The 26,298-nt window shown below is 39.1% G+C and overlaps 1 protein-coding gene across 5 annotated transcripts in view; it reads right to left on the bottom strand.

Annotated features, from left to right (window-relative positions):
• Positions 1-26,298, bottom strand: part of Rhea (Talin_middle and talin-RS domain-containing protein rhea) — a 72,948-nt gene that overhangs the window by 13,170 nt on the left and 33,480 nt on the right. For 4 of the 5 annotated variants that reach the window (XM_076803742.1, XM_076803863.1, XM_076803716.1 and 1 more), the window contains 8 exons: positions 15,652-15,841; positions 14,547-14,948; positions 13,617-13,887; positions 11,327-11,830; positions 9,169-9,263; positions 7,541-7,629; positions 1,049-1,507; positions 557-592 (listed from right to left, as the gene is read on the bottom strand). In XM_076803742.1, the coding sequence (XP_076659857.1) occupies positions 557-592; positions 1,049-1,507; positions 7,541-7,629; positions 9,169-9,263; positions 11,327-11,830; positions 13,617-13,887; positions 14,547-14,948; positions 15,652-15,790 (1,995 nt within the window). In that variant the 5' untranslated portion in view covers positions 15,791-15,841. The remainder of the gene's footprint in view (positions 1-556; positions 593-1,048; positions 1,508-7,540; positions 7,630-9,168; positions 9,264-11,326; positions 11,831-13,616; positions 13,888-14,546; positions 14,949-15,651; positions 15,842-26,298) is intronic. The other variant, XM_076803807.1, reaches the window with a different exon arrangement.

The following is a 26,298-nucleotide window of genomic DNA, read 5'->3' as shown; positions in this document are numbered from 1 at the left end:
TTATTCAATTTCAGTTTTCCTTTGAGTAACTTATGTACCATAGGAAGAATTTCAGTGTTCGAAAACGCCATACCAAAATGACCCCTTAAGTTTCAAGTAGACATTGCTAACGCGAAAAATGAAATACATATAAGTAAGGTGTCGTCGTGTGCATACATGATTTTCTACTCTAGAATAAATTATTATTGTGTGGAAGTTTGGGCACACATGTTTCGTTCAGTAATATTGAAATCAATTTATCGTAATTATTCGAATGAACAAATCTTATTTTATTTATCCTGTTAATTCTCATAGATGATGCAAATGTACCCAAACTTGCGATTCTTTTGTTTAAAGCTTAAGGAACTCAAGATTCAACTAAACAAATCTCGTAACATTTAGTGTATAATGATTTCTTTCGAAAATAATAATAAAATAGGTTGCATTAGTGTCGTTTGAAAATCAAAATGTGTGAAAACATGTTTAAGAAGCTATATCTAGTCGACCCTCTATGCACATTGTATGAAATCAAAGTAAAATAGAATCGATGTCAAAATAGAATCGTGACAGTGCTTACGTATTTATCGTAGATACAAGCCATTATGTAGAAAGGCTGTACAGAAAAGTATAGTTTAAACTTTTATTGGAAATCTGTCTTTTGTTAGTATTCTTTTTAAATAAAATTGTATGATAACTTTTTATCAGAGATCCTGTCTCGTATATTTCAGACACTTAAATGTTGGTTCCTTATCTCGTATCTGATATTAAATACCACACTCGTTACGCGATCGAGAACCTACCAGATATTAAATTTACAATGTACATTCCACAGAGAAATTTAGTGCACAGCATAGAAAATTTACATATAATTTGCTTATTAATTGTCACCAAATTTCATGTACAAGTTTGGAAACTAGACTGCGGATTTTATGCAGTTCAAGAAGAGCGAATCTTTTCGTAGTCTGAAATGGCGACTTCAGGTAACTTCGCAAATAGCACGGCCAGCTCTTGAGACTTCAAGACACAGATAACAAAAACAGTTTATCAGCGTCTCGATAAGTAAACGTACCTCTTTGGTCTCGGGCTCGGTAGCTTTCAGTAAATCAGAGAATGCCGAGCAAAGTTTCCTAGCGGCATCCAGGAGCCTGTCGCCGGAAGTGTCGTCCTCCATGAGGGCAGCGATCATCCGGACCCCCTTCGTCATCTCGGGCAGGTTGTTGGCGATTGTGGTGATTGCTGCTCCTACAGCGGTGTGATCGACGTCGTCGGCTGGGCCGGATGTCAAAGTAACAACCTGCGCTGTCGCGGCGTTCATCGCCGCGATTTGCGAGCCGACGTTCTGCTTGTGCGTATCTATGGTCTGTTCGATCCATTTCAAAGAGGCTGGATCCGTACCCAGCTCGGGCAACGAGGCCTTGCAGGACAGCTCGGTCTCCGCAATATGGATCACCTCGTGACCAGCGGTGATAGTCGACAGTAAGGCACGTTGTGGTTCGGACAGGACGGATGTGACCTTGGTTTGTTGTACCTGATTTCAAGGCAGATTGTACTTTATAAAAAAATAGATTTTTCAGATGGTGATTTGTTATTTGCGAAATATCTGATTTTAGAGTACTTATATTGTAAAAAAATAATTTGGTAAGTATTTCATTGATAAATAAGAAACGTATACTATAAATCTTGTATGAATAAACTCTTATATGGATCAACTCAATCATTGATTAAAGCCTCCAATGTTTGTATTATTTAGAAATGGCAAGAAAGACTAGTTTCTTAGTAATCCATAGGAAAATTATATTTCAGAACCATAAAAGATTAAACAACCTGTAAGCGAATAATTCTATTAATATTATAAAATGATAATTTTTTCGATAATCAATGCGTGACGTAGTTTAAAATGCATATCAAACAAAGTTGTGCGCTACATGAAAAAAAAAAAAGAAAAAAGTGTTGAGGGGGTTTTTCGTTTGATAAGCCGACCGATCTATCGATGCGTATTTAGACGCGTACAAATCGTAACTGTCAGTGCGCCTCAGCTATACGAAATTCTATATCTAACGTCCGTACACCAACACACACGCACACAAGTACACCCATCAACCGAGTAAACCCAAACATCGTACCGGTCGGTGACGACCTCACACACACACACACAAACGCAAACTTTGAAATATATCCAACACGCCTTCTTCAAATTTGACGTTTTCTTATTTCTAACAATCACTCATCCCCATGCCTGACATGTGTTTAAAATGCGCTGGCCCCGGCAATGGCTTTGTAAGCATATCAGCAGGCATTTCATCTGTTGGTGTGTACACCAGATTTAATTTCTTTTCTTTAATCGCTTGACGAACGAAATGATATCTCGTTGCAATGTGTTTCGTCCTCGAATGATAGATCGCGTTTTCCGCAATTGCTTTTGCTCCACGATTATCAGTCCCAATCGTTACACATGACAACTCAGGCATTTTTATTTCAAGCATTAAATTTCGCAAATAAATTGCTTCTCTAGTTGCCTCTGATAACGCTACGTACTCAGCTTCTGTTGTCGAGATCGCGACAGTCTTCTGTTTACAAGATCGCCATGTAATCGCCGCGCCACTCAATACAAACAAATATCCCGTATACGATATTCTGTCTCTCACATCCGCCGCGTGGTCCGCGTCCGAGTAACCGATTATTTTGAGCTCATTTTTCCTGTACACAAGCCCTTGATTGTGTGTACCTCGCAAATATCGCAACACACGCTTTGCTGCTGCCCAATGTTCTTCCCCATACTTCGCATTAAATTGCGCTAACCTATTTACAGTAAACGCGATGTCAGGCCTCGTCGCAACGGCTAAGTACATCAACGAACCTATTAACTGTCTATATGGTCTTTCTTTTTGGGTCTCATCGGTTCGCGGAACTCCGATCGGTAGATTTTCTCGCGGCTCGCTCGGTGTATTCACGGGTCTCGACTCATCCATACCAAATTTTTTTAATACGTCTCTCACATATCCCGTTTGACTCATCTTAATTTCACCGGCCTTTTGCTCAATCTCAATACCCAGACAACAACTCGCAAGGCCTAAATCTTTAATATCGAACGCCCTGCTCAATCCCGCTCGAATTTCTCGCAATCGTTTCTCGCAATTCGACGCGTACAAAATGTCGTCGACATACACAACTAAAAACGTGCATTCCCTCTCATTCGTACCAAAATACAAACATGTGTCGTTCACGGCCGATTTCAAGTCCATGTTTCTAAGCACTCTGTCAAATTTTTTGTTCCATTGGCGACCAGCTTGACGTAAGCCGTACAACGCTTTGTTTAACCGACACACTTTTTCACCTTTTCGTAGCTCACGAAGCATTTCGCATGCTTTCGCACCAATTTCACTATTCTTGCCATCTTTACGCACTATTTCACCAAGCGCTTCTTCGATGTACTCTGGTGTCTCCATGAAGATCTCCTCGTCCAGCTCTCCATTCAGGTACGCAGTTGCCACATCTAACTGAAAGACTTGTAGATTCTCTCTCGCTGCCAAAGCCATCAGCAATCTCACGGAATCTAAGCGAGCCACCGGCGCGAACGTTTCAGCAAAGTCGATTCCTTCACGCTGAGTGAATCCTCTTGCTACGACTCTCGCCTTCCTGCGGTCCAAGCTCCCATCCGGTTTCATTTTGTTTCGCAGAACTATTCTACACGTGATGACCTTCCTTCCTTTAGGTCGCTCTACCAGTGTCCACGTATTATGCTTTATCAGCGCCCTTATTTCTTCGGCAATGGCCTCCAACCACTCGTCACTGACAGATCAGCTATATTCGCGATCTCTATCGCTCGAGTATCACCATCTGCCGCATCTATGAACACTTCATCCTCTAAATCGGATTGGCTTTGCCTTGGCACATCACCAGGCTCATCGGTCTCTTCTTCATGCGCTCTTGTCTCACTAGGAGCCGATCTCGTTTGATATATTTTTCTCGGTCTTCCTCTACTGCCTGAACGCACTATTCTTGGCCTTCCAACTCCTCGCGTTGCACCCGACCTCGCCGATGGTCCTACGGGCGAATCTACTATAACCTGCGGCACGGACGGATTGTCTCTCATTACAGGTTGTTCACCGTTGTCGTTCGAGTTCATCTGTATCTCAACTCTATCTTCTTCTTCGTCGAACTGATCCGTGGATTCGTTGGCGTCTTCCCTCTCAGCCAACTCTTCTGTCGACCCTTCTTCAACGAATCTCACGTCCCTGGTCACCACAACCTTGTTGTCTTCAGGAACGTACACTCGATACCCTTTGGATTCTTCAGAGTATCCCACCAGGACGCCTTCTTTCGCCTTGGGTTCGAATTTTCCCCTACCAGGCTCCTTTCGCAGGACGTATGCTTTTGCTCCATACGCCCGCAGACCGCTCACGTCCGGTATACACTTATGCCAATACTCATACGGAGTATGACCTTTCAGACTTGCTGTCGGACACCTGTTTCTCAAATAATTCGATGCGGCAAGCGCTTCAGCCCAGAAAGCATGTTTTAGTCCTGTTTGCACTAGCAAACAACGTGCTGTTTCCACGAGAGTTCGGTTCTTACGCTCAGCAACGCCGTTCTGCTGCGGCGTATGAGTCACTGTCAACCGCCGAGAAATACCGTTTTCCTTTAAAAACTTATCGAATTCTCGGTTACAATACTCCCGTCCATTGTCCGTCATCAGACACTTTATTCGTTTACCAGTCTGATTCTCAACTCGCGATTTGTACTCTTTAAATGCTTGTAACACGTCGCTCTTATTTTGAAGAAAAATCACCTCACACCACCGACTGTGATCATCAATAAAAGTGACAAAGTATCTTGCACGCTTGAACGACTCTGTCCTAGCCGGTCCCCACACGTCAGAATGCACTATATTCAACACTTCTGAGCTTCTCTGCGACCCTTTTGGAAACGGCAACACTGTCATTTTCCCGCGCATACACACATCGCACGGCTGTGATTGTTTTTCACTCTTAATGTTTATCCCGGTTGCTAGCCCCCTTTTCGACAGTTCAAAAACGTCACGCACATTTAAATGGCCTAATCTACGATGCCACACATCTACGCTGACAGTACGATTGTTTACAAGATTTGCCTGCTCTAACTTCTCACGGAAATAATATAAATTTCCTTCGCGCTTAGCGACGAGTTTTATATCTCTGTCCCTTCCGCGCACTATTGCTCTTTCTTTTTCGAATAGAACAGTGTATCCATGATCTGTAATCTTCGCTACTGACAGCAGATTCGTGCGTAACTCTTTCACCAACAACACGTCGTTAAGTTTCACGAACTTCTTCTGTTCTCCTTCCGTGGTAACAACACACGCCGTACCCCGCGCGTCAACGTCTATTTGGGCGTTACTTGCTAACAACAGCTTATCCTTCTTCGTACTCGTACATTCTCGAAGGATATTTACATCGTTACACATATGCGATGTACAGCCACTGTCCAAACACCAGCGTCTAACACAAGCATTGTCCTTCGCACCTAGCAACTCTTCTAGTGCTATACTTTGAAACGCGTCCCCCACGACCTCGGCTTTCGATGACGATTCGCGCTGTGTATTCCCGGGCGAACCTTTTTTAGGACACTCGGCAGCTCTGTGACCGACACAATGACACTTAAAGCATTTGAATTTGAACATCTTGTTTTCTTTCGCTTTATTTTCTGTCATTTGGCGGGAGTTACCGTTCTGTCGACCGCTTTGGCCATTTTGAAACCTTCCCCTGCCTCCTCGTGCCCACATTGCTTCAGACTTTTCGTCGTTCTGCCGTTGCGTTCTCGAATCGAATTCTTCTAGAACTTTCTGTCTTATAGTCTCTGGTTTCGGTACTGTGTCTCGCGACTCCATTGAACATTTCAGCATATTGAAACTCGGCGGCAGACTGTTCAATAGCATATACGACAGCAACTCCTGATTTATGGGAATGTCCATCGATTCCAATTGCGCTGTGACGTCGAAGAACTCCATTAGTTGTGTTCGGAAATCGTCGTCTTCGGCCATCTTGAACGTTGAAATACGCTTCAGCAAGCTCGCCCTTTTGACTGGCCCTGTCGATGCAAATTCTGACTTCAATCTGCACTACACTTCCGTAGCTGTATTCAACCCTTTCACTAATCGCAATAAGCTTGGATCAATTGCAATTATCAAGTCTGCCCTCGCTTTGGCGTCGTCATCGTCCCATTTTTCTCGATCTAGCCTGGACTTCTGCTCTTCTGCTCCCGCTTTGACTACCGGTCTACATATTTTTCCGCTCACATGCTTCCAGGTACCGTTCTTTATTGCCACGGCTTCCATCTGCATTGCCCAACTTTCATAGTTATCCTTTGTGAGTGGTTTAATACTGAATGCGGACGACGTCATCTTGGGGCCTCTTCGAACCTATCCACCGATCACTTTTCCGCACCTTTTGACGCACGTTTTTGTAATTATTCACTTTCGACACAGGATTTATCGCCCTGGGCCCATAACCTGTTGAGGGGGTTTTTCGTTTGATAAGCCGACCGATCTATCGATGCGTATTTAGACGCGTACAAATCGTAACTGTCAGTGCGCCTCAGCTATACGAAATTCTATATCTAACGTCCGTACACCAACACACACGCACACAAGTACACCCATCAACCGAGTAAACCCAAACATCGTACCGGTCGGTGACGACCTCACACACACACACAAACGCAAACTTTGAAATATATCCAACAAAAAGTATCAACAATACAGACTTCACTGTACATATAACGTACACTAACGAGTTGCGTATTTTCCACAGTTCAATTTTTATTTTAATATCGTTAAATTTCAGTGACGTCTGCACGTATTTGAACATCAAAAACTGAATAGAATTAAACCAAAATGAAATCGCTGCATTTGATATTACTTTTAATTAACGAATTGCGCAACAACTGAAAGTTTTATAATTTTGTACCTACTCTGTGTCCGTAATAGAAGGCGCCTAGCATGAAAATAAATTTAACCGTCTATTAGTCGCATGGAAATTTGCTTGAACTAGAAACGAAATCAACTTATTACTGATTTCTAAAACTTAAATATATTGCCGATTAAGATATGCTGCTCGATCTAAGCTATTACTACAGTGGATATTGCTACGGGGCTCTTGCTCTTGCGAATAACTAGTGTTTCTCTATCAGATCACATCTACTGTCTCCAAACAAGGTTTGAACCAACCAAATTTTAGTAAAAAGCTGGTAAAACAATCGATAATCTTGTGCTTTCGTAAAATGAGTCGATAAAAATACGATTACGGGAAAAATTGAGTTTTTTCCATGAATCGTTTTATAGTGGAGTTTATACTGGATCCATAAATCGTCAAATTACAAACAGATAGAAACAGAAACAATAGTGCACACTGGACCAGTGTGCAATATGATTGATCAAACGTTATAATTGAGATCATAAGACGTGGGTATGGTATTCTGCATGTCTCTGAATGATCTGAAACGAATCCGTTTAACGGAAGTTAATGGGAAACACTGGAATTCAACATGAGCAAGGGCCTTTAAGTTTCTGATAGCTCTTACTTACCATCGGTGGAGCGTGAGCGATGTTCACCTGGCCGCTGACAGTCGTGTATTGAGCACCGCCCATGTGCCCAGTCTCATATGGTCGAGCCCCTATAAATCGTATCATGCAACTATCCCAGTGGTATTTACAATGATCGATCTTGCGATCGATTGTACGACACCGAGCACGATCAACAAGAAGCTAGATACCCACTAATCGGCTCCGTGATGCGAAGCAACACATTTAAAAAAGCTCTTCAGGTTCACGCGTCTCTTACGCACGGAACAATGAGACAAATATGTACAGTTCGACAAGTTTAAAGGATCGAGAGCAGTCTGAACACTAAGGACAAAATAAAAACATGCTGAACCGGTGGCATATAGCGGTATACTGGTATGTTCTGAAACATTATCAGTTTTTCTACGATAGTAGCAATCAGCAACAACGTTACACAAAATTTAACCTTTTGCACTCGGATGTCCCCTCTAAGAGGACATTATGAGTCTAGAATCGATGGCTCCGAATGTAAACGGTTAATACTTTAATACTAGATTGCCAGAGGGAGTCAATTTGACTCATTTACGATTTTATTGTTATTTATATAGAAAAACTTATATAATTTTTTTTTTAAACATATGTTAGTTTTTAATAGAATTATGAAGGTAGGTATCTGTTCACCCTCATTATCACACAATACCACCAATCTGTCAGAGGGAATCACTAATTGACCAGATACATACTTTTTAATCCGGAAATCTAGTGTTAAGTATAATGACAGACAGCACGTACTAGCTTCCATTTTTTAACAACATCGACCTACAAGTATTCTAGACTGAACCTCATAACTTTTCATTTAATTCCTCATTGAGATTCAATAGTAATGTGTATTTTCGTATTACTGTGATCGAAGAATGATGTTGATATTTAAAGAATACTTTTTGTTTTATAAATCTTCTAGTCTACCAGCAATATGTTAAATAATCACACGAAAATGAAATAATTATCACATTTACAATTTAAAGATTTATTAACGTAAATTATTTCCATTGAGTCTGTAGGATGATAAAGAAATTATTGCAACTGATTTCCGGAAATGGAAATTATTTATGTTTCGACCTAATTGATTGGTTTCAAGTTTTCAAGTAGGTTTTACTTTAAGCACGATCATTTTCCTATTCTTTATTGATATTTCAGACGATGTGCATCCACTATCAGCTTAATAATCTGGAGAAAGATACAAAATATTTAATGTATGATTGTGTTTAAACTTGTCGAACTAGCAGTATAGTATGTACAAAATTGACGAAATCAATAGCTAATACCCGAGGATTCAAACGTGCAAGGGTTTTTCAGCTCCCCCTTTTGCCTTTAACCTTGGAATAGTCAGGCAATGCCAAAATGCAGTGTCTTGTGTCGTCTTGAATAAAATTAAGGATGTTAAATCTAATAATTCTTCGTTAGAGCTCGCAAGAAGTCATAAACGATCCATTCATAAACTATTTTATATCAAGGGTAATGTCCAAATTGACAATTTATTAAGAACTGTTATCATTATTATTAGCAACAACGGGAGTCAGATCTATAAAGGTAATCTATGGGTACAAGACATTGATTTTGGAGGAACTGTAAAAATGTCGGAAATTTCTTACCATCTCCGACTCTCATAACTGCTGGTATAGCCACTGATACAGCTTCTACATTTCCTTTGCCGACGTTGCTCGTTGCGTGTTGCATGAATGTTGCTCTGTCGAGGAAATTAAACTGAATTAAGGATTTGAATAAGAAACAAATATCAGGTTTTATTTCTCCATGACAAACATTATTATTAGAACTGACTTAAAGGATCTAATTGCTTAGATATCTGTAAATTTCATATATGAATTTCAACTATCAATTCTTTGTAAGGTATTTATAAATATATCTAACATAAGTTGTTTGAAACTGTTCTATATACTAGTAGCTTCAATAAATTTTCTTAATACATATGTCGATTGTTTCTGATGATTTAGTCGCCTCGGAAAAGGAAATCAAAAATTCACTCGATTTATTGAACTGCAGATTTTACGCAATTTAAAACAGTAGAAAGATTAAAAGAATTTAAGAACGTCAGTATTTTATCTCGAATTTACGAAAAATATTAAACGAAGAAAGAAATTTCTATTTGGACTTGCATACAGATCAATAATCTACTATTACTAATACGTGAATTCTCCTTTGTGCTTGTTTAGATCCCTCAATAGTATTTTACCTTCAGAGTTCAGCTGACAATACATGAAAAATCTCTCGCATAGAATGTGTTAATAATATAGGAAACTGTTAAAGATGCCTTTTGGATGTTTAAAATTATATCAAATTATCATGTTATGTCGGAATTATGCATTTCATTTCAATTTCAACTAAAACCATTTAAAATCTTAGAAATCCAAGAGTTTGACTAATTTTTTCAGCATTCTGCAGTATTAGAAGCTTCCTTTAATTTTAAATCCTTTAATGAAATTGTATAAATTGTATACATCTTCGGATAGACATTGTTTTTTACACAAATTATAGATGATTAAACATCGAAGCAGAGGAGAAGTACCATTAACTAAAATTCATACCCTTGTCTGGCTTCTATATAGCTCCTCTGTCTTTGTCTCAAAAACTCCTCCATGATTAAAAATTTCAATAACAAATGCTCGAGAATCATTTAATCGGTTTCGTCGCGTACGGCAAAAAGTAACTGGCAACTCAGGAGCTCAGTTAGCATCGATAATTGTCCCACATCTTTGCAGGACCGTACCACGGTATTCGTAGACCTCGAGCACTCTAGAATTCGAGCCTCACCCTTCTTCCTTCGCATTCACGTGGCATTATTAAAGTATTATATTCTCAAATTTTTAGACAAGACAAAAATAAAAATTGAGTTTCTTGTAAGCAATAAAAGTATCCAAAAAGCTGTCATAATTGCAGCAGTTCTACTCATTTTACATAAAGAATGAAATTCATTTCTTGATAAGGATTATCAAGATTCTTTAAACAGAATATGAAAAATTAAACGAATGGGAAAATTTTGGAAAATTAAACACCGACTTTTCACGCCTTCTTTAAACTTTCGTAAACAGTAAAAATGGAACAAAAATTTCAACTAAAAGCGTGCATCAAGTTTTTAGTAAATTAATTGAATATATTTTCAGATATCTTGGCAGTCAATGTAGTAAACATGGTATTACGCTATTCAGATTTCAAATCAATAGAACTTCGTCAATTTTTAAAAGCAATAACACTGTTTCAAAAACTTATTTTTGAAATCCTATTCCTTCGACATTCGCATGATACAAGGTACAAATTTGTTATCAATCATCCCTTATTTTTTTTCATTTAATTTCTCTCGTGGCATCAAATTGGTATAATGGTAGAAAATTCGCACGATAGAAAGATAAAAAATTAGATTTGTTATCTCCTTTGCAAAATGAGACAAAATTAAAATAATTATCTAACTAGAATAATAATAAATCGATATGCGGGGGATGCACTATTTTTCAGAAACAGTTAAAAATTAGTAAAAGTGCGAAGTAAAAGAAGATTAAAAATGACCAGAAAAATCAATTGCTTAGTCTTCTAAACAGGAAAATCCTTTAAACCTCCTAACAATCATCATTGTTCCTAACTCTATTGTCATCAGCTCCAGATAATTTTCTGTTCAACAGAAAAAATTCTTCAGACCCTAGACACTGTGCTTAACATACCCAACGGATACAGACGACCCTGCTTCTTCATCAGAATCTCAATTAACAAATTAACACGCGAAGCGAAAGCAAAACTTACTTTAGAGGCGACACGCTGTCCTCAACCATAGTGGAGCCCTCGTCTCCTTCGATGCCGAAGTGATCCTTGGCTTTTTGCTTCTTCAGGATGATGTCGATGTAACCGGAAATAAGCTGTAAAATTTGCTCGGCCTCGGTGGTCTGCACGCTGTAATATTGATCGGAGTAATCGCCGAAATCGAGCGTAAACGTGTTTGGAGAGGCGCCCCAACGTCGGACGGTGGTCAACGGCCAGGTCTTCAGGATCTCCTTCGTCTTCTCATCGAGTCGCAGCACGGAGTCCTTCGTGACGCCGAGCAAACGCGGCACCAGCTTGTTCTTGCCCTTCATTTTTTCCTTAACCAAGAAGAACGTCACGCCGTATGTGCTCAACGATCTTGCCGTCTTCGTGTAGAGAACTTTGGCGTCGAGCTCGGAGACGCCTCCGTGTTTCTTGTGCTCCGCGAAGATCTTCTTCTCGATACCCTTCACCTTCACGTACGATTGAGGCAGGAACTCCTTCAGGCTGTGGGAACAATGCGTTTCGGGTATGAATAATTTATATGCAAACACAGCAATAGAACACTGAATTAAATTTGTCAGAAAAATGAATATGTGAAATAGAAGACTTTAGGGATATCCGAACAATCAAATTGCTCTATTATTTTTAACTTATTAACAGCATATCTTGCGGTGTTCCTGGAGCATCTGTATAAACTTTTTCTTTTAATGTACCCCATAAAAAGTAATCTAATGGGATAAGATCGGGCGAACGAGCTGGCCAATTAAGTACACCACCAAGGCCGATCCAACGTCCAGGAAATTTTCTGTCAAGTACTTGAGGGGCTACCATAGCATAATGTGCGTAGCAACTATCATGTTGATACCACATCTGAGTACGATACATTGAAAAGAAAAAAGAAATTGAAGCTCATTTTCAAGAAATGCAGCGTACCTTTGACCATTTAGGTTACCACTGATAAAATAAGGACCAATTAATCAATTCCCGATCATACCACACCATACATTAACACTCCATGGTCGTTGACGTTCCACTTGTCGTAACCAATAAGGATTTTCTACCGACCAGTAATGCAAATTTCTGCAGTTTACTTGACCATGATTTGTAAACGTCGATTCGTCTGCAAAGAGTATTTTATCGAAAAATGAAGCTTTAGTCTGGAGTTATTGTAATGCCCACTGACAAAACACTACACGATTATGAAAATCATTTCCATGAAGTGCTTCATGTAATGATACATGATAAGGTTGAAAACGGTAACGATGGAGAATACGCAAGACACTTGACTGAGATATGCTACACTCATGTACTATTTGACGGGAACTAATCTGTGGATTATTTGCTACTGCAGCTAAAACAATACGTTCATTTGCATTGTTCGTTTTAGATTTTGGATAACTTTTCTTTCCCGGAAGTAAACTACCAGTCTCCCGAAGTGTTTTCAATATCCGCTCAAAAATGCATCGCGAAGGTTGACGTTTATCGGGAAATCGTTCAGCATATAACTGTTGAGCTAACACTGAATTACGCCCGCACTCCCGGTAGATCAAAATCATCGCCAACTTTTCGTCGATACTTTAACTCCTCATTAGAACCTGTACGCTCACGAATACCGCAAAGGCTACTACCGACATACTTGTTCAGATATCATTTAGATACGTTCCAATGTACAGAACGAAATGTTTACAAGCAGTAGGCAAGAGGTCAAAACAAATTTCGATTTGTCAACAACATTGGAACGCGTACAACGGCGTAGCATATGATACTGCTTGTAATACAAAGTTTTTTAATTTTTTCTCAACCCAGTTGAAAAAAAAATTATGTTCCGATATTTACCAAATTCGTCTTGAAATCCTCTAACAGATAGGCGTAAAAAATTATATATTTATTTGCAAAAAATTCAAGGTGGCCTTGAAAAAACCATTAAAAGAAAGAGTTGACAAATCATTTTTTATAATCACATTAAAGCTCTCTTGAAATCATGCAAAAGCTGACAAAAACATTTTCGATCGAACTGCCAATAACAGAATAATCTCTACTGATCACGATTCGTGATTCGTATATTCATATATAAAGCAATATAATATAAATTTATATAAAGTAATTAATTTTAGTGCTCCGCAAACCTAGTGTTAATTACATTCAGTGACAAGATACGTATTAGTCTTGAAAGTAATTGCAAAAATAGTGGTTCTGTCAGTACTTTCTTCGAAATATTTGTCAGGATAATTTGATAAACAAATATATATTTGTTCAACAACATGTAAATATATTTAATTTAGGATCTTACTCAAGGAATCCTGGTTTGTGCTTGTCCTCCTTGTAGTCGCCAAATTGTATTTGACATTGTATTCCGGCGAAAATGCAAGCTTTCTCCTGGGTAACCGGATGCGTGCCGTCTAGAATTGCGTCCCTTGCTTGAACGTACAAAAGAGATAATTGCACGGGATCCCGGCTGTCGATATTTTGATCCGAGAAGAAAAACTTCCTCCGCAGCAACACCGTCTCCGACTCGTCTATTCCTTGCTCCCGCAACGTCTTGCTGGGATCTATCCAATTCACTGTGAAAAGAGATTACACGGTTCCTCAGTGGATTAGATAAGCAGAAATAGAGAAACATTGGAAAAATGTAAGTTTTACAAAATTCTCAAATAAAAGTGTGTCCGGAAAATATCTGATAGGTAAAAGAGAATTTTCAGTCAACGAAATTTTAGATGTTAATGTTTAACTACTGATCTAATCTAATCTTTTCACTGTTTTAAATTGCACCTATTCATTTTTGTCATAAATGCATAAAATCCGGAGTCTAGCAATTGGAAATTTTTCATCGTTCAGAATTTCATAGAAAAAGGAAAAGAAAAAGAAAGTTTATATTTATTGTATGCCTATGTTTTCTTCAAAGGCTACCTACATACAATATCGACCGCAATAAAATAGAGTTATATTTCGGTTTGAAGGAAATTAATAAGATACATATTTATATAGACTCTGTATTTTCTATAGAATTTCTTCATGGGTCTGATTCGATATTGTAGGGCAAGGGGTTAAAATGGAAGGGAGTTATTCGGAAGAAAAATGAAAAAGAAAATTCGTAGTGCAAAGGATTAAATTCACCGGAAACTGTAACGAGATCAACCTGACGAAGAAAAGTATCATTTTCACGAGCGAGCGGATTAACGTCCAATCGGAATCGGAATCGGGCTCTGTTATAGTTATTTACCTTCGTCATCGGTCTTCAGTTTCTTTCTAAGCTGGTCCATCTTCGCGTCCCGTTCGCCTTTCTCCTCTTTCTTTCTCTTGAGGGTGAGGGTGCCGAAATTGCCTGGCTTTTGATTCTCGGTCTCCTCGTCGGCCAGCTCGCGCACCAGCGAGTATTCGTCATGATTCGTGATGCCTATCTTCGTGCAAATTACTACCATGAGATTGGCGACGGGTTGACTATCATCCACTAGCAGTGTCTTCAGCGTTCCATCCAACATGCGCACTCTGAGGGTCCGCAGTTTGCGCCGGTACTCGAGAAGATCGCTGTTCCTCAGAATGTAATAATCGAGATTCCGCCCTGGCTCCAGCCAGACTCCTTTCTTGACGTCCTCGTCAGCAAGGAATAGTCCGTAGTCCTTGGCTGTCAATGGAAACGATCATCTCATTACCGAGTCGACAAGACCAGAAACAACTACACACTCTGTCACACAATTGATTGGCACACGCTTTAAATCTAAAGAACTATTTTATTGAATGTACCAAACGACTTCAGTTTTTTGTCTGACAAGATAGAAGGATTAGTTTGCTAGATGACGTGTAACGAGAATGTTGGAAAAATTTCGTTTAGTCTGAATCACGAAAAATATAGTTCAAGTGGCTTCGTACATCTTTTTTGTTCGAACTTGTAACGAAAATGTATAAAATACATATGGATGGATTTAGGCTATTAACTACTTTCTTACACTTCATAAACGCTAATAAAATTCGATTCACTGCGTATATCATTATGTAAATTAATTAAACCAGTAAAGCGATATAAAACGTATACTTCAGAAAAATTTATTTTCAACTGAAAATTTCGCTAAATATTTTGATAAACTTTTATCGCGTATCGTCCTCAAAAGTACCTATGTTAAACTTCCATAAAAGCGGGTCCCTCGGATATCGGCATTAATATAAGAAGAAGAAAAAAACACTTACTGCATCCGCATCGGCTATTCAATTATATTCGTTAACGTCACCGTCAATATTCCGTACTCGGATAGGACATGCGAGGAACGGTGTTTGTGTCTGTGCGCGTTATCACAGGTCGCTGAATATTTTAGGTAAAAGTAGGAGCTTACGTTGGCCCATGTTACTCGCTTCGACGAGCTTCTCCCTGATAATACGGCAAGCGTCGTAAACGGATGTGCTCGGGTCGAATTGCATCGTCTTCGTAGCATTTTTCTCCGGGATGTAGATACGCAGAGATAGGGTGGCCATCGCGACTGCCTGGGGTGATCTGCGTGCAGGAAAACCACCGGAATCACTCGACTGAAACACAGAAATAAGCTTCGTGAGCGAGCTTTTAAACTGTTTATGCTGCGACCATGACGCAGCTTCGCACATACGCGACAGACAATATGAATTCGCCGAGAAATTTATTTGCTGAGAACCGCGTGCCCCGCTCTTCTTCTCATCACTATATGTATGTATAGCAGTATCTCCGTAACTGTCGTATCATCGGATCTGCCGAACGACAGTTCTAGGAGAGGTGCTACATTCTTTGTAGCGTGCCGAACGTACAGGGGTCTGAGGTTCGACCCTTCGACTCTCTGCTTCTCTTTCTTTTCCGTTCCACGTCCTTTTTCACACCCGAAACATTAATCGCTTATTACACGAGTAATTACGATCGTAACTAACGTGTAAATTGAAAATGTGTAAAGATGAACCGCGTAACTACTATTTCGGAAAAGTATGTGACGCATAAACGAACTATTTGACAAACGATATGCATACATCGTTAAATTGTCAGGTATTCAAACTTTTTCGCATTTCATATACATTCAAAAATCCATCAATTCAGTTTCTGCAATTAAAGTTCTTAATAACGAGCTACATCGTTTCGGCGATTTTCTGGGCAACGCACTTTATTACGAAGAACATAACACTGTTCATGCGGATATACGATTTCCAGTTTACAGCCGAATCAAGTGCAACAAGTTGCAACGGATACGGCATTGTGTTTTTCGTTCGAGGATCACCACTCTGTTTGTACTCGGAATTGTACGCTACATTAAAACGAGAAAAAACTTTTTATATTTGAAATGTTGAAAAAGAAAAGTCGTAAAGATAAATAGCTATGTGATAATGTTGTATGTACGAAATTGTACGCAGAAGTTTGAAATCAATTGGCCGTGGTAGAAATAGTGTTAAGAAAGCAAGTTGCATGGTTAAGTAAGAGGAAGAATTTAACAATATTAAACGTTCAAATTGCGAAAGAAACTTTTGGGACAACCTAATAGAATCAGAGATTTTATACACAAAAGTGAACACTTGTTTAGGAACCATCTATTTTCAAGACTCGCTTAGTGAGAACATTGTGACATTTTCCCGATTGAAATGATACCATACACGACAGAATTTAAACCACATTTACTTTGTTTCGTTAAACTACTAATCGGAACACGAGCGTTCGGATGATAGAACAGTTACCTAGCTACAGTGTTTGATTACATTACTTTATTTGTACAATAAATCGTATTGTATATACAATCAATCGCTTTAAATTGAACTATTCACACATAAAACACGTAAATACACGTACAATGGAGACTGAATCGGCAATTGAACAAGGAAACATGCTCTGAATTGTGTCATGATTGGTCTCATTTTAATCGGGCGAATCTCACGAATATGTTGGTCAAAGTTTTACAAAGAAACTATTAGAAACAAAGAAGGTTTGTCGTTGGATTGGTATATCTCACCGATAGATATATCTAATCCAGTATCGTGTTACAGTTCTCGACGATCGAACTTCTGAGCCCCCCAAGAGGTACATCCTGCGGTAGTAGTGGGGATAAATTTTTCACAAATACCGTGCACATCTCTTTCACGTACATGGGGACACTAGTGTATTGATCTTTCGCGGCATGATACGTTTCCCATAGAAGTTGTCACAGGGTGCAGTATGAGATTCACGCAGTACATGGGTGCGAAACCCACCCTGTTACAGGGTGTATCCGGGCTAATAAAAATAAATTGTGACCAGCTCGGGCCTAATTAAATCGATCCGGGGAAACGAGGCCTCTCATTTGCGCTCTACGGGGGTCGAAAGACAACCGTCGTGCTTTATTTGCATCAACAAGTTACGAATAAGCCGCGGGCGTTATACGAATAAATCACCGTAACGAAGACGAGTCGACCGTCCCGTTCCACTCGTGACACGTCTAATTGCTGACGAGAGCCCCGACTCGAAAAGAAGACTTTCTTCGTTACTACTATGGAAACGTTATCTTATTTTTTAATCACGTTCTCGATGCATACACCAACCGTAAAAGAAAGGTCGGGAGCATTGCATTTTGTATTGGTCCAAGATTCTCATTCAGAAATTAATTAAACCGTAGAATTTTTGTAATGGCATTCCTAGTGCCTGATATTTACTAGTGTAAACAAAAATAATATAGATACTAGACTGCCAATCTTTTTACAAATTCCTATTTTTAAAAATTGACAAACAAAGTTCTTATAAAGAAAATAAAAGAAATTTATTATTCACTGTTATCGATATATATGTTTTCTTGAGTCGAAAAATAAAATTCGCAACCGTGTACAGAAGTCCGAATTATTTGTCCTGGTAATAAAACAGTTAAATATTCGATAATAATTATTTCCCATAAAAAAACATGTTGATTGCTTGAAACATATGGTTGTTTCATGAAATACGAAATACGTTTCAATCCCTTGGGTCGAGGTCGCCAAGACATGATTTGTAAAAAGGAATTCCACGTGAGAATGAGAAGGCTAAGGTTGGTTGTGTTAATTGAAAACTTGATTAATTACAAAGTTTCTGTGTTGATGAAATAGCTTAGCCAAAGGACAAGCAGACTATTCGTCTCATCCCGTTGCCCCTGATTCTGTTAAGAAACGGAAGCCAAGAGTGGATTAAGGGATCCGATGTTATGCGGGTTTGTATACACTCTAAAGCAATTTTACATGGAATTCTACAGTTGCTTGAGCAATAATTTACAGATTTCTTTGCTTCTTATTGAGTTTAATTAGACTTTATCAATTTATTTATTATCAAAAACTAACTACGAAATATTATTCTTGTTAGTAGTAGTATTACTACGTAAAGGAAGTATTCTACTCTTAACCTACAACCACACCAGAAACGTGCAATTTATCAATACAATATACAGTTTTTTCGTTAAATATTTGCTTATTTTCCAACTTTTAACCACGTTCACGAAAAATTAAGCGACATATAATTTGTTTCTTTCGGATGACTGATCCGAATGTGTATTCAACATGTGTATTTATGCTATTATACAAAAAACATATAATCATACATGCCAAATTTCAACTTACTAGGTTCAATCGTTTTACTGAGTAACTAATTCCAAAATATATCTATAATTGAAAATGCGCGTCTAAATTAGAATACCTTCATTAAGCACCGCAAAAGATATGCATTACTAACACATATCCACATAAGGTATGATGAATCTTTTTGTATTAGAAAAAAATAAAATGCTAAAACCTGCTAATTGTGAGTATTGAAAATGTTTTATTCAATGCTTCATGCTCTAATAATTGTAATCACAGCAATTTCAGTATTGAATATAAACAGTATTGAATAAAAAGGGAATTAATGAATTAACTGTCAATAAGCACTGACCTCACTCCTTTTTGGTATATCTCAGAATATTTTCTACTTTCAAAATATGTATCAACCAACGAAGTTAAAGACAAATTGGTGTCTGTTAGCAGAGGGCACTATCAATAGACTGTGACTTCAATGAAGAAACGTGAAGTATATGTAGATTGTGGATCGTTCGATTATTTGATGGCCCACTATAAGCCTTGTCAACCGTTTCAAAATTCCTTTGAACTGACCGACAGAAGAGAACCAACAATAAAAAGGTTCGAGAGAAATAGCATTCGCCAAAAATCGCAATAATAAAAGCGTTCGGCACTCTGTGTAAACCGAATTATAAAAACTGAAAGCGAACAAAAGCCTATCACCTGTAATGGGAACGTTGCAAAGAAAATAAAAGTCGAAATGCACGTGCAATTTACACCGAGTTAAACACTTTCATCTCTGATCTTTACAAATCGCTCAAAAGGATTTTCAATCGGCCAAAAGGAATTGTCGTAAACATCCAATTTAAGAATTAAACATCGATGCGTACAAACTCTTCATGTAAAATTTTGTACGGAGACTGAAAATGAATGTAAGATTTCCTTTTCAAATCATTCTGATTCAACCAACGAGGCCAATAAATACGATCGGATCAATGATTCACTCCGGATCTAAAAATCAATTTCTGTTCCCGGCAGCTTCTAATCGAGTCACCGCCCCGCAAGAAAAATAGTCTGATTTCAAAAATATATCCTACACCCACGGGGATGATACACGATATATTGCGGCACGCCCCGCGCCCGAAGAGATCGCCAATTATAGGCTGTTTCGTTCGTTTATTCCGTTTTTTTTTACGCGTCCCGATGGAGGTGGCAGGGGGTTGCGGGTGGTCCACACGCATAAATTCGTTGCAAGTACATCCTACACCAATGTGGACTTCCACCCTTAAAGGTTGCCAGGCAACGCAGGTCTCTGACTGCGTCAAACTCGAGCACAACCACCCTCAGACCATCCCTTCTTACAACCTCCAGCCTTTCGAACCTTCCCCTCCCCTCCCTCTCTTACAATTTTCTTTCTTCCTCCCTCTAGCCGGACCAACTTTCTTGTTTTCTCTTACCCTCTTCATTCCCGACACTGTATTTTCACCCTTCTTTGCTTAAGTTTTCCACTCTTTTCCTTCCCTTGTCCTTACTCGCTCTCCCACTTATTTCGTTTTCCCCCTTATCCATCTAATTTTCACTCCTTACTTTTCTACCACCGTCGCTTCTCTTCTCCAGCTATTCTCTTCTCCATTTCTCTTTCTGTTTCATTCGTTTACGAATTTTATTTTTTCCCAGGACTTCAGATTGTGTTTTTTCAACAGTGTTCACCGAGTGCTGTTTGGTTTCGGGTTAATCGGTTAAGAGTCTCGTTGTGTCGTGTATTAATTTTAGACTCTTCGGCTTGTCGATGTTGTTCAATCAACTTACTTGGAAATTACTTCGGTCGGTGATTCATAATTAAGTTAACCAATTAGTGGATTGTGTGGCTGCTGAAGTGCAGGTTGAAATAAATTTTTTAGTGGGCGTACTGTGTGAGGTAACAAGTATTCACTCTATTTAGGATTTACAAACTTTAGCAAGTTATTTAATTAAAAGGGTTTTATCGTTTACAGTTAGTTTTCAAGCGAGAATTACAGTACCTACTAAAAAAAATATTTTTGTAGTGTTTAATTAGCCAATAAAGTACCCCCAAAGTTTCGAAAGTGAATATTAAATGCTTTTTGTATAAAAAATTCCTAAAATTCGCATTAATTTTAATCATTCACTCCAGGATACCGTCTTAACACGTTAAACTCTACGTTGCGTCGGCCCCCGGGGACCGATATTAGACTTTTCGTTTCGTTTCGTTTTATTTCGTTTCGTCGCGTCGCGTCGGTCGATTTAGAGAGGAAGCTTCTGTTGTTCAAATACAAACTTGCGGTTACTCGTATCATGAACAGAAAAAGTCCATAGATACAAGCTCCGCGCGCTTAACGTTTTTGGAGGATATTCATTTCAACGCGTTGTACGAATCGTTGGAAATGATGTTTTCGATTATTTAAAAAAATGATGTGCATACATCCGGAAGCCTGTTGCAGCTCGGACGATTTGAAAGACAGTGGACGTGCCGCAGACGCGGTTATGCACGAAGCGAAATGAAATAAATGACGAAACAACCCCCGGCGCGATCCATTATCCGATTCGATGCCATTCCACTGTAGAAATTGATTCGCCGTTGAACAAAGTTACTTCTCTCGACCGCGGTACGTCACTTTCCAATTTCCATGGAATGTATTTAGAGGAATGACCTCATTAGCCGCAATTGGGTCAACCCGAGAGACGAGTGCATCCGCGCTGCCACGATATGCACTCCGACACCGTCCGGATCATTATTTATATGCTCGACGAGCGTCGTTAACGCGCGGACGCGTTTCACGATCTCGCGAGAGAGAGAGAGAGAGAGAGAGAGAGAGAGAGAAAGAGGGGGAGCAGGACAGAGTCTTCTTGAAAGGGTGGGCGTCGCTAAAATTTTTCGCTTGTCTACCGACCCGAGTTACCGACTATTCCGAGCCTGCCCGATATTAATTGCCTGTTAAATTGTGCGTCGCGTTTGTTCCGAGGCTGCTCCGGTTCTCAAAATGTAGCGCATTCGAAAATACTCCCCCGATTTTTCTACCCGAAGAATATAGAGACCAGAGTCAAAAGTAATAGAGAGCGACGAAGGTAACCTCGTAAATCAGTCAGAATCTACTATAGCCATTATCAAAATTTCTTGGAGATATGATGCAAAATTGTAATTGAAGTGCAATACATTTTATACATAGAATGAAATTTCATTACAATAGTTTTCTAAAATTTAATAAAACCCTCCTTTAAAATTTAATGTAATACAAATTTTCTCCATGCACGTTCATATGCATTAATATACAGCGGATCTTTATGCAAAATAAAAATTTTCTACCTGGATCGCAACGAAACCAAAGAGAAATTTATTCCTTTTCATAATATATTTGGTAGGATGAAAATAATATAACAATACTTTCAAATTCTTCTAATGTTTTTACAGTTCCCAAATACACCTACTCATTTTTGTTATAAATGTATAAAATCGTACACTTTTACAAAATCAAGTGTAAGAGTGCTTGTAGTAATATAAATTCAACTGTAGTCCCTTGCAAAGCTACCAGGAGGTGTATATATTTATTGAATTAGAAAAATTTACTATAATTTCCTGTGCTGTGAAAATACCGGAGCAGTTTATAAAGTTGAAAAAAAATAGACATAAAGAGAGAAAATTGAAGTTTTTGTGAAGATACCAAGAAGTGCACATATATATTTATTGAATTAAAAAATATCTACGATGACATGTATAGAAACTAGGATAGTTCCAATAGTGTGCGTCCAGTGGTAAAAATACCAATGACGACCTTACAGACACCGAGTAAGCGGTTCGAGAAGAATGACAATGGCAGCCCAAGGCAAGGTAAAGAAATGGTAAGCAGCACGTTCCGTGCGTTAACCAAAAACGGATCGATCGTAGCCTCGAAATTTAAACGTCAGTCTCTTTCCGCGGTGATGACGCCTGACGAGAACTAATTGAGGGTCCGTCGATCGGTACTAGGTAACGAAGACACGATTATGCACGCTCTACAAGATTCGGTAATCAGGGGTTCATTCTCTTAATGGATCCTGACATACATGCCAATCACGCGAACCCCCGCTGTTGATACAGTCGAGCATGAAAAATAACACGTTTCGCCCTCGTTTAACCCGCTGTTTAAACCTAATCGAACCAGCCAGTTCAATTTTACCGATCACTATTGTATATGTATGTATAATGCGAGGGTGAATCGCCCAATGTTCACTATGCACATACACCTTTTCAGCAACATTTTGCTGTTCCAATTTTCAGTCGAATTTCGAAAAACTGCTATATAGTCGAATGCATGTGTACAATATTTTGACTCGGTTCTAACGTGTCAATTGCTAAATCCCTCGAAATTCTATAAAAACTGAGCAACTTTTTAACTGGTTATCAAATCTGAAAACGTAATTTATCACGATCGTTATTATCTTAATTTTTATACGTTTTCGAATCCTTAAAAATCTCGCAAGAACTAAGCAACTTATTTATTTTTTACATAAAACAGAAATTGAAAACTTTGATTCGTTACAGGTGTTGCTATTTTAATTCTTATACATTTTGTAACACTTTGAAAGTCCGCAGAAGCTGAGCAATTTTTTGAACAAAGTGGAAATGAAAGATTTATTACAATCACTAAGCTATTTTAACTTTTTCACATTTTCACACCCCAGAAAATTCTACATAAATTCTATTTAACATATAAATATGTATGTATATCGGAGAATGTCGGAGGATTCGCCACGTGTGGCATTTTTTTCTTTTTTCCTTAAGCCTAGGGACCCTTAGGCCACTGCGAGACAACCGTCACCCTCCTACCTACGTAGATCAAAGGAGAGGGCCGATGAGGGTTGATTGCCCGTTGAGGGACAGATGGGCCCGGGAATTCGGCGACGGGCCTCCGACGAAGCAAGCTCATTTCCGTAATTCCACATAAAGGTCGATGCATACCTCACAGGTCAGGCCGACGGACAAAATTTTACAACCCTGGTTTTATATGTAGCATTTAGGAGAGGACGGCATGTCCGCTAGATACAAAACAAGGGTTGTAATATTTTGTCCGCCGGTCTGACCTGGGAAGTACGCATCGACCTTAAACGTGTTGATTTCTGCTCGGAGTGTTGTGCCTTGTTGCCCGAGTTCCCAGCCCGATAACTACCACAAGACCGGAAGGAACTTTTACGATTCCTACTGGTGAGGCCAGCCTATCTCCGACATGCATATCAAGAGATTAATACAATGAAATAAGAATTGATTTTCAAGTTTGACGAAAAAAAAAAATAGTGCCAGACATATATGATTGTCGTGCAAGTCAAAGTGTTACTAACAAAACGTATAACTTACAGCACTGTCTATTGACTATAGGATTTTATGAAGTATAATTTATTAAACGAGAAACACGATTACTGTTATCGGTTACACGATCTGCGGCGAGGTAATGGCTTACGTTCTTTAACATACCATGGATGCCTTGGTAACAATCATAGATTATACATAAGTGGAACTCAATGATATTATACAATATATTTTTTCCGGAACTGTATAACGTTAGATTTTTCAAAGAGTAATACTGATTAATTGTTGATACGCTGAACAGAACGGAAAACAAAACGCAAAATGGAAAGTGCATTTATCAACAACAAGACATTACGACCGAAACATTGCAGATTGTTCCACGTTCCTCCCGATGATCAAAGACTATCGAGATTGCGGAACCACTTAGAGCCATTTACTTTCGTTCGCCGCAGTACTTGGTGCTGCTCTCTATTCTAGGCGATCTCAAGGCGTCGAAAGCAACGCCGTCAGCTTTTTTAACTCCATCGTCGCCTTATGAGCTTCGTCTTTTTCCAAAGCCACCCTCTGACACCCCCCGCGCGACGGGAATCGTTCGAGACCACCCCCACCCCCCACCGCTGCCTGTCTGCGCCACCCTTCAACGCGAGAACGAGCTCGACGTGTTTGTGGCCATCGACACGGTGGCCCAAAATAAATTTGCGCACGGGCCAGAATCGATAGCTGCATTATTTAACGCCAACTTTCTCTATTTACAATACATTTCGTTTTTTAAATACAGACACACACATTTTCTCAAAACATTTACTATTCTTAACCCCTCATAATATCAAATTAACAGTTCAAATTTAAAACAATGAAAATAAGACAAGGATTTAAAAATACTGTTGTATTGTCTTCGACTTACTACAAATGATTAAGGAAAGAAATAAACGTATACACAGCTCCTGTACCAATGAACGCAGAGAATTTTTCTTATGCATAAAAATCCGCAATCTAATTATGTATTGTAATTACGTATATTGGTATTAACTATGCTGTATTTACGCGTTCATTATGGTACAATGTCTGTTATCTTAATTTTACTCGTCTTTTGTTACGTGTTCGTGAGTGTCCATACCTAAGTATCTAATATTGAAATGAGTGTAAAGTGTTAAAGCATCGATGGAACCTCGTGCCGCGCCTCGCCGCGCCGGGACCATTTCTCCAGCCTAAATATTGATTCCGATGGCACAGTTTTTCTTCGCGCCTTCTTCTCTTCGCAACCCCGTCAGGAGTTCGTAAAGAATGACCCCCCGACCGTAAGTATCTACCCTGTTACCGGCTGTTCGAATGACTTATTAACTTACACCCCCGGGAAAACCGGCGCCCCACTGTGTTTTTCGCAGAAACTTTCAGACGTCTTCCAAATAACCGAACCCAACTTTACCGCGCGGCTAACTCTTTGATCTTAAGCGAGAAGAAACACCCAGCAACGTCTTTTATTAAATAAAAAATAAAAGACGCTGTGTTCAAGTTGTTATGACAGCTTGTAATTAACAATACACCGGGTGGCCGTTACTAATTAAATGTTCGTTATGTAATTCTTTGTTGGCTTTAAAATTGTACAATGAAAGCGGTTGTTGCGTAACGCGCATATTATTTGACTGTCAAATTTTAAGAATTGCGTGCAAATTAGTTTCACGCAATGCGAAAATAGTACGAAGCTGTTGATATTCATGATAAAAAATTAATGTTTTCGTATCTCTCAATTAATTTGGATAAAAATGTTTATAGGAAATGAATCACGATTAAAATCGCCGTTATTTCTATAGCGTCATACTTATATTATATCGCAAGAGTATTTTAAAATATGGGTGAGTCTCGCCGATATTCAACCCTCTCGCTAGTTCGATCGTCGAGCATGTTTCCCGTGTGACTGGTTCCAAGGAGGATCTTTCTCCCCAGTGGTAGGGATAAAATTTTGACAGTTACAGAGATAATAGTGTAGTACGTTTCAATCGGAAACCTTGGAATTAAGTAGTAAGGCAAGGGGCTAACAATCGTACGAGAATCAGTTTACCTCCCATGATATCAAACATCGCGGGACATCGGTCGTCGCGTAGGTAGGCCATCTCCGTCTCCGTCTACGATGATTTCTTACGCACGAAAAGTTCCAACACCGAATCGCACCCATTGTTTTTTTTTCCCT

The sequence above is a fragment of the Halictus rubicundus genome, chromosome 1, assembly GCF_050948215.1.
Source record: "Halictus rubicundus isolate RS-2024b chromosome 1, iyHalRubi1_principal, whole genome shotgun sequence".
Lineage (NCBI taxonomy): Eukaryota > Metazoa > Arthropoda > Insecta > Hymenoptera > Halictidae > Halictus > Halictus rubicundus.
This window is presented reverse-complemented; position numbering and strand designations above follow the sequence as displayed.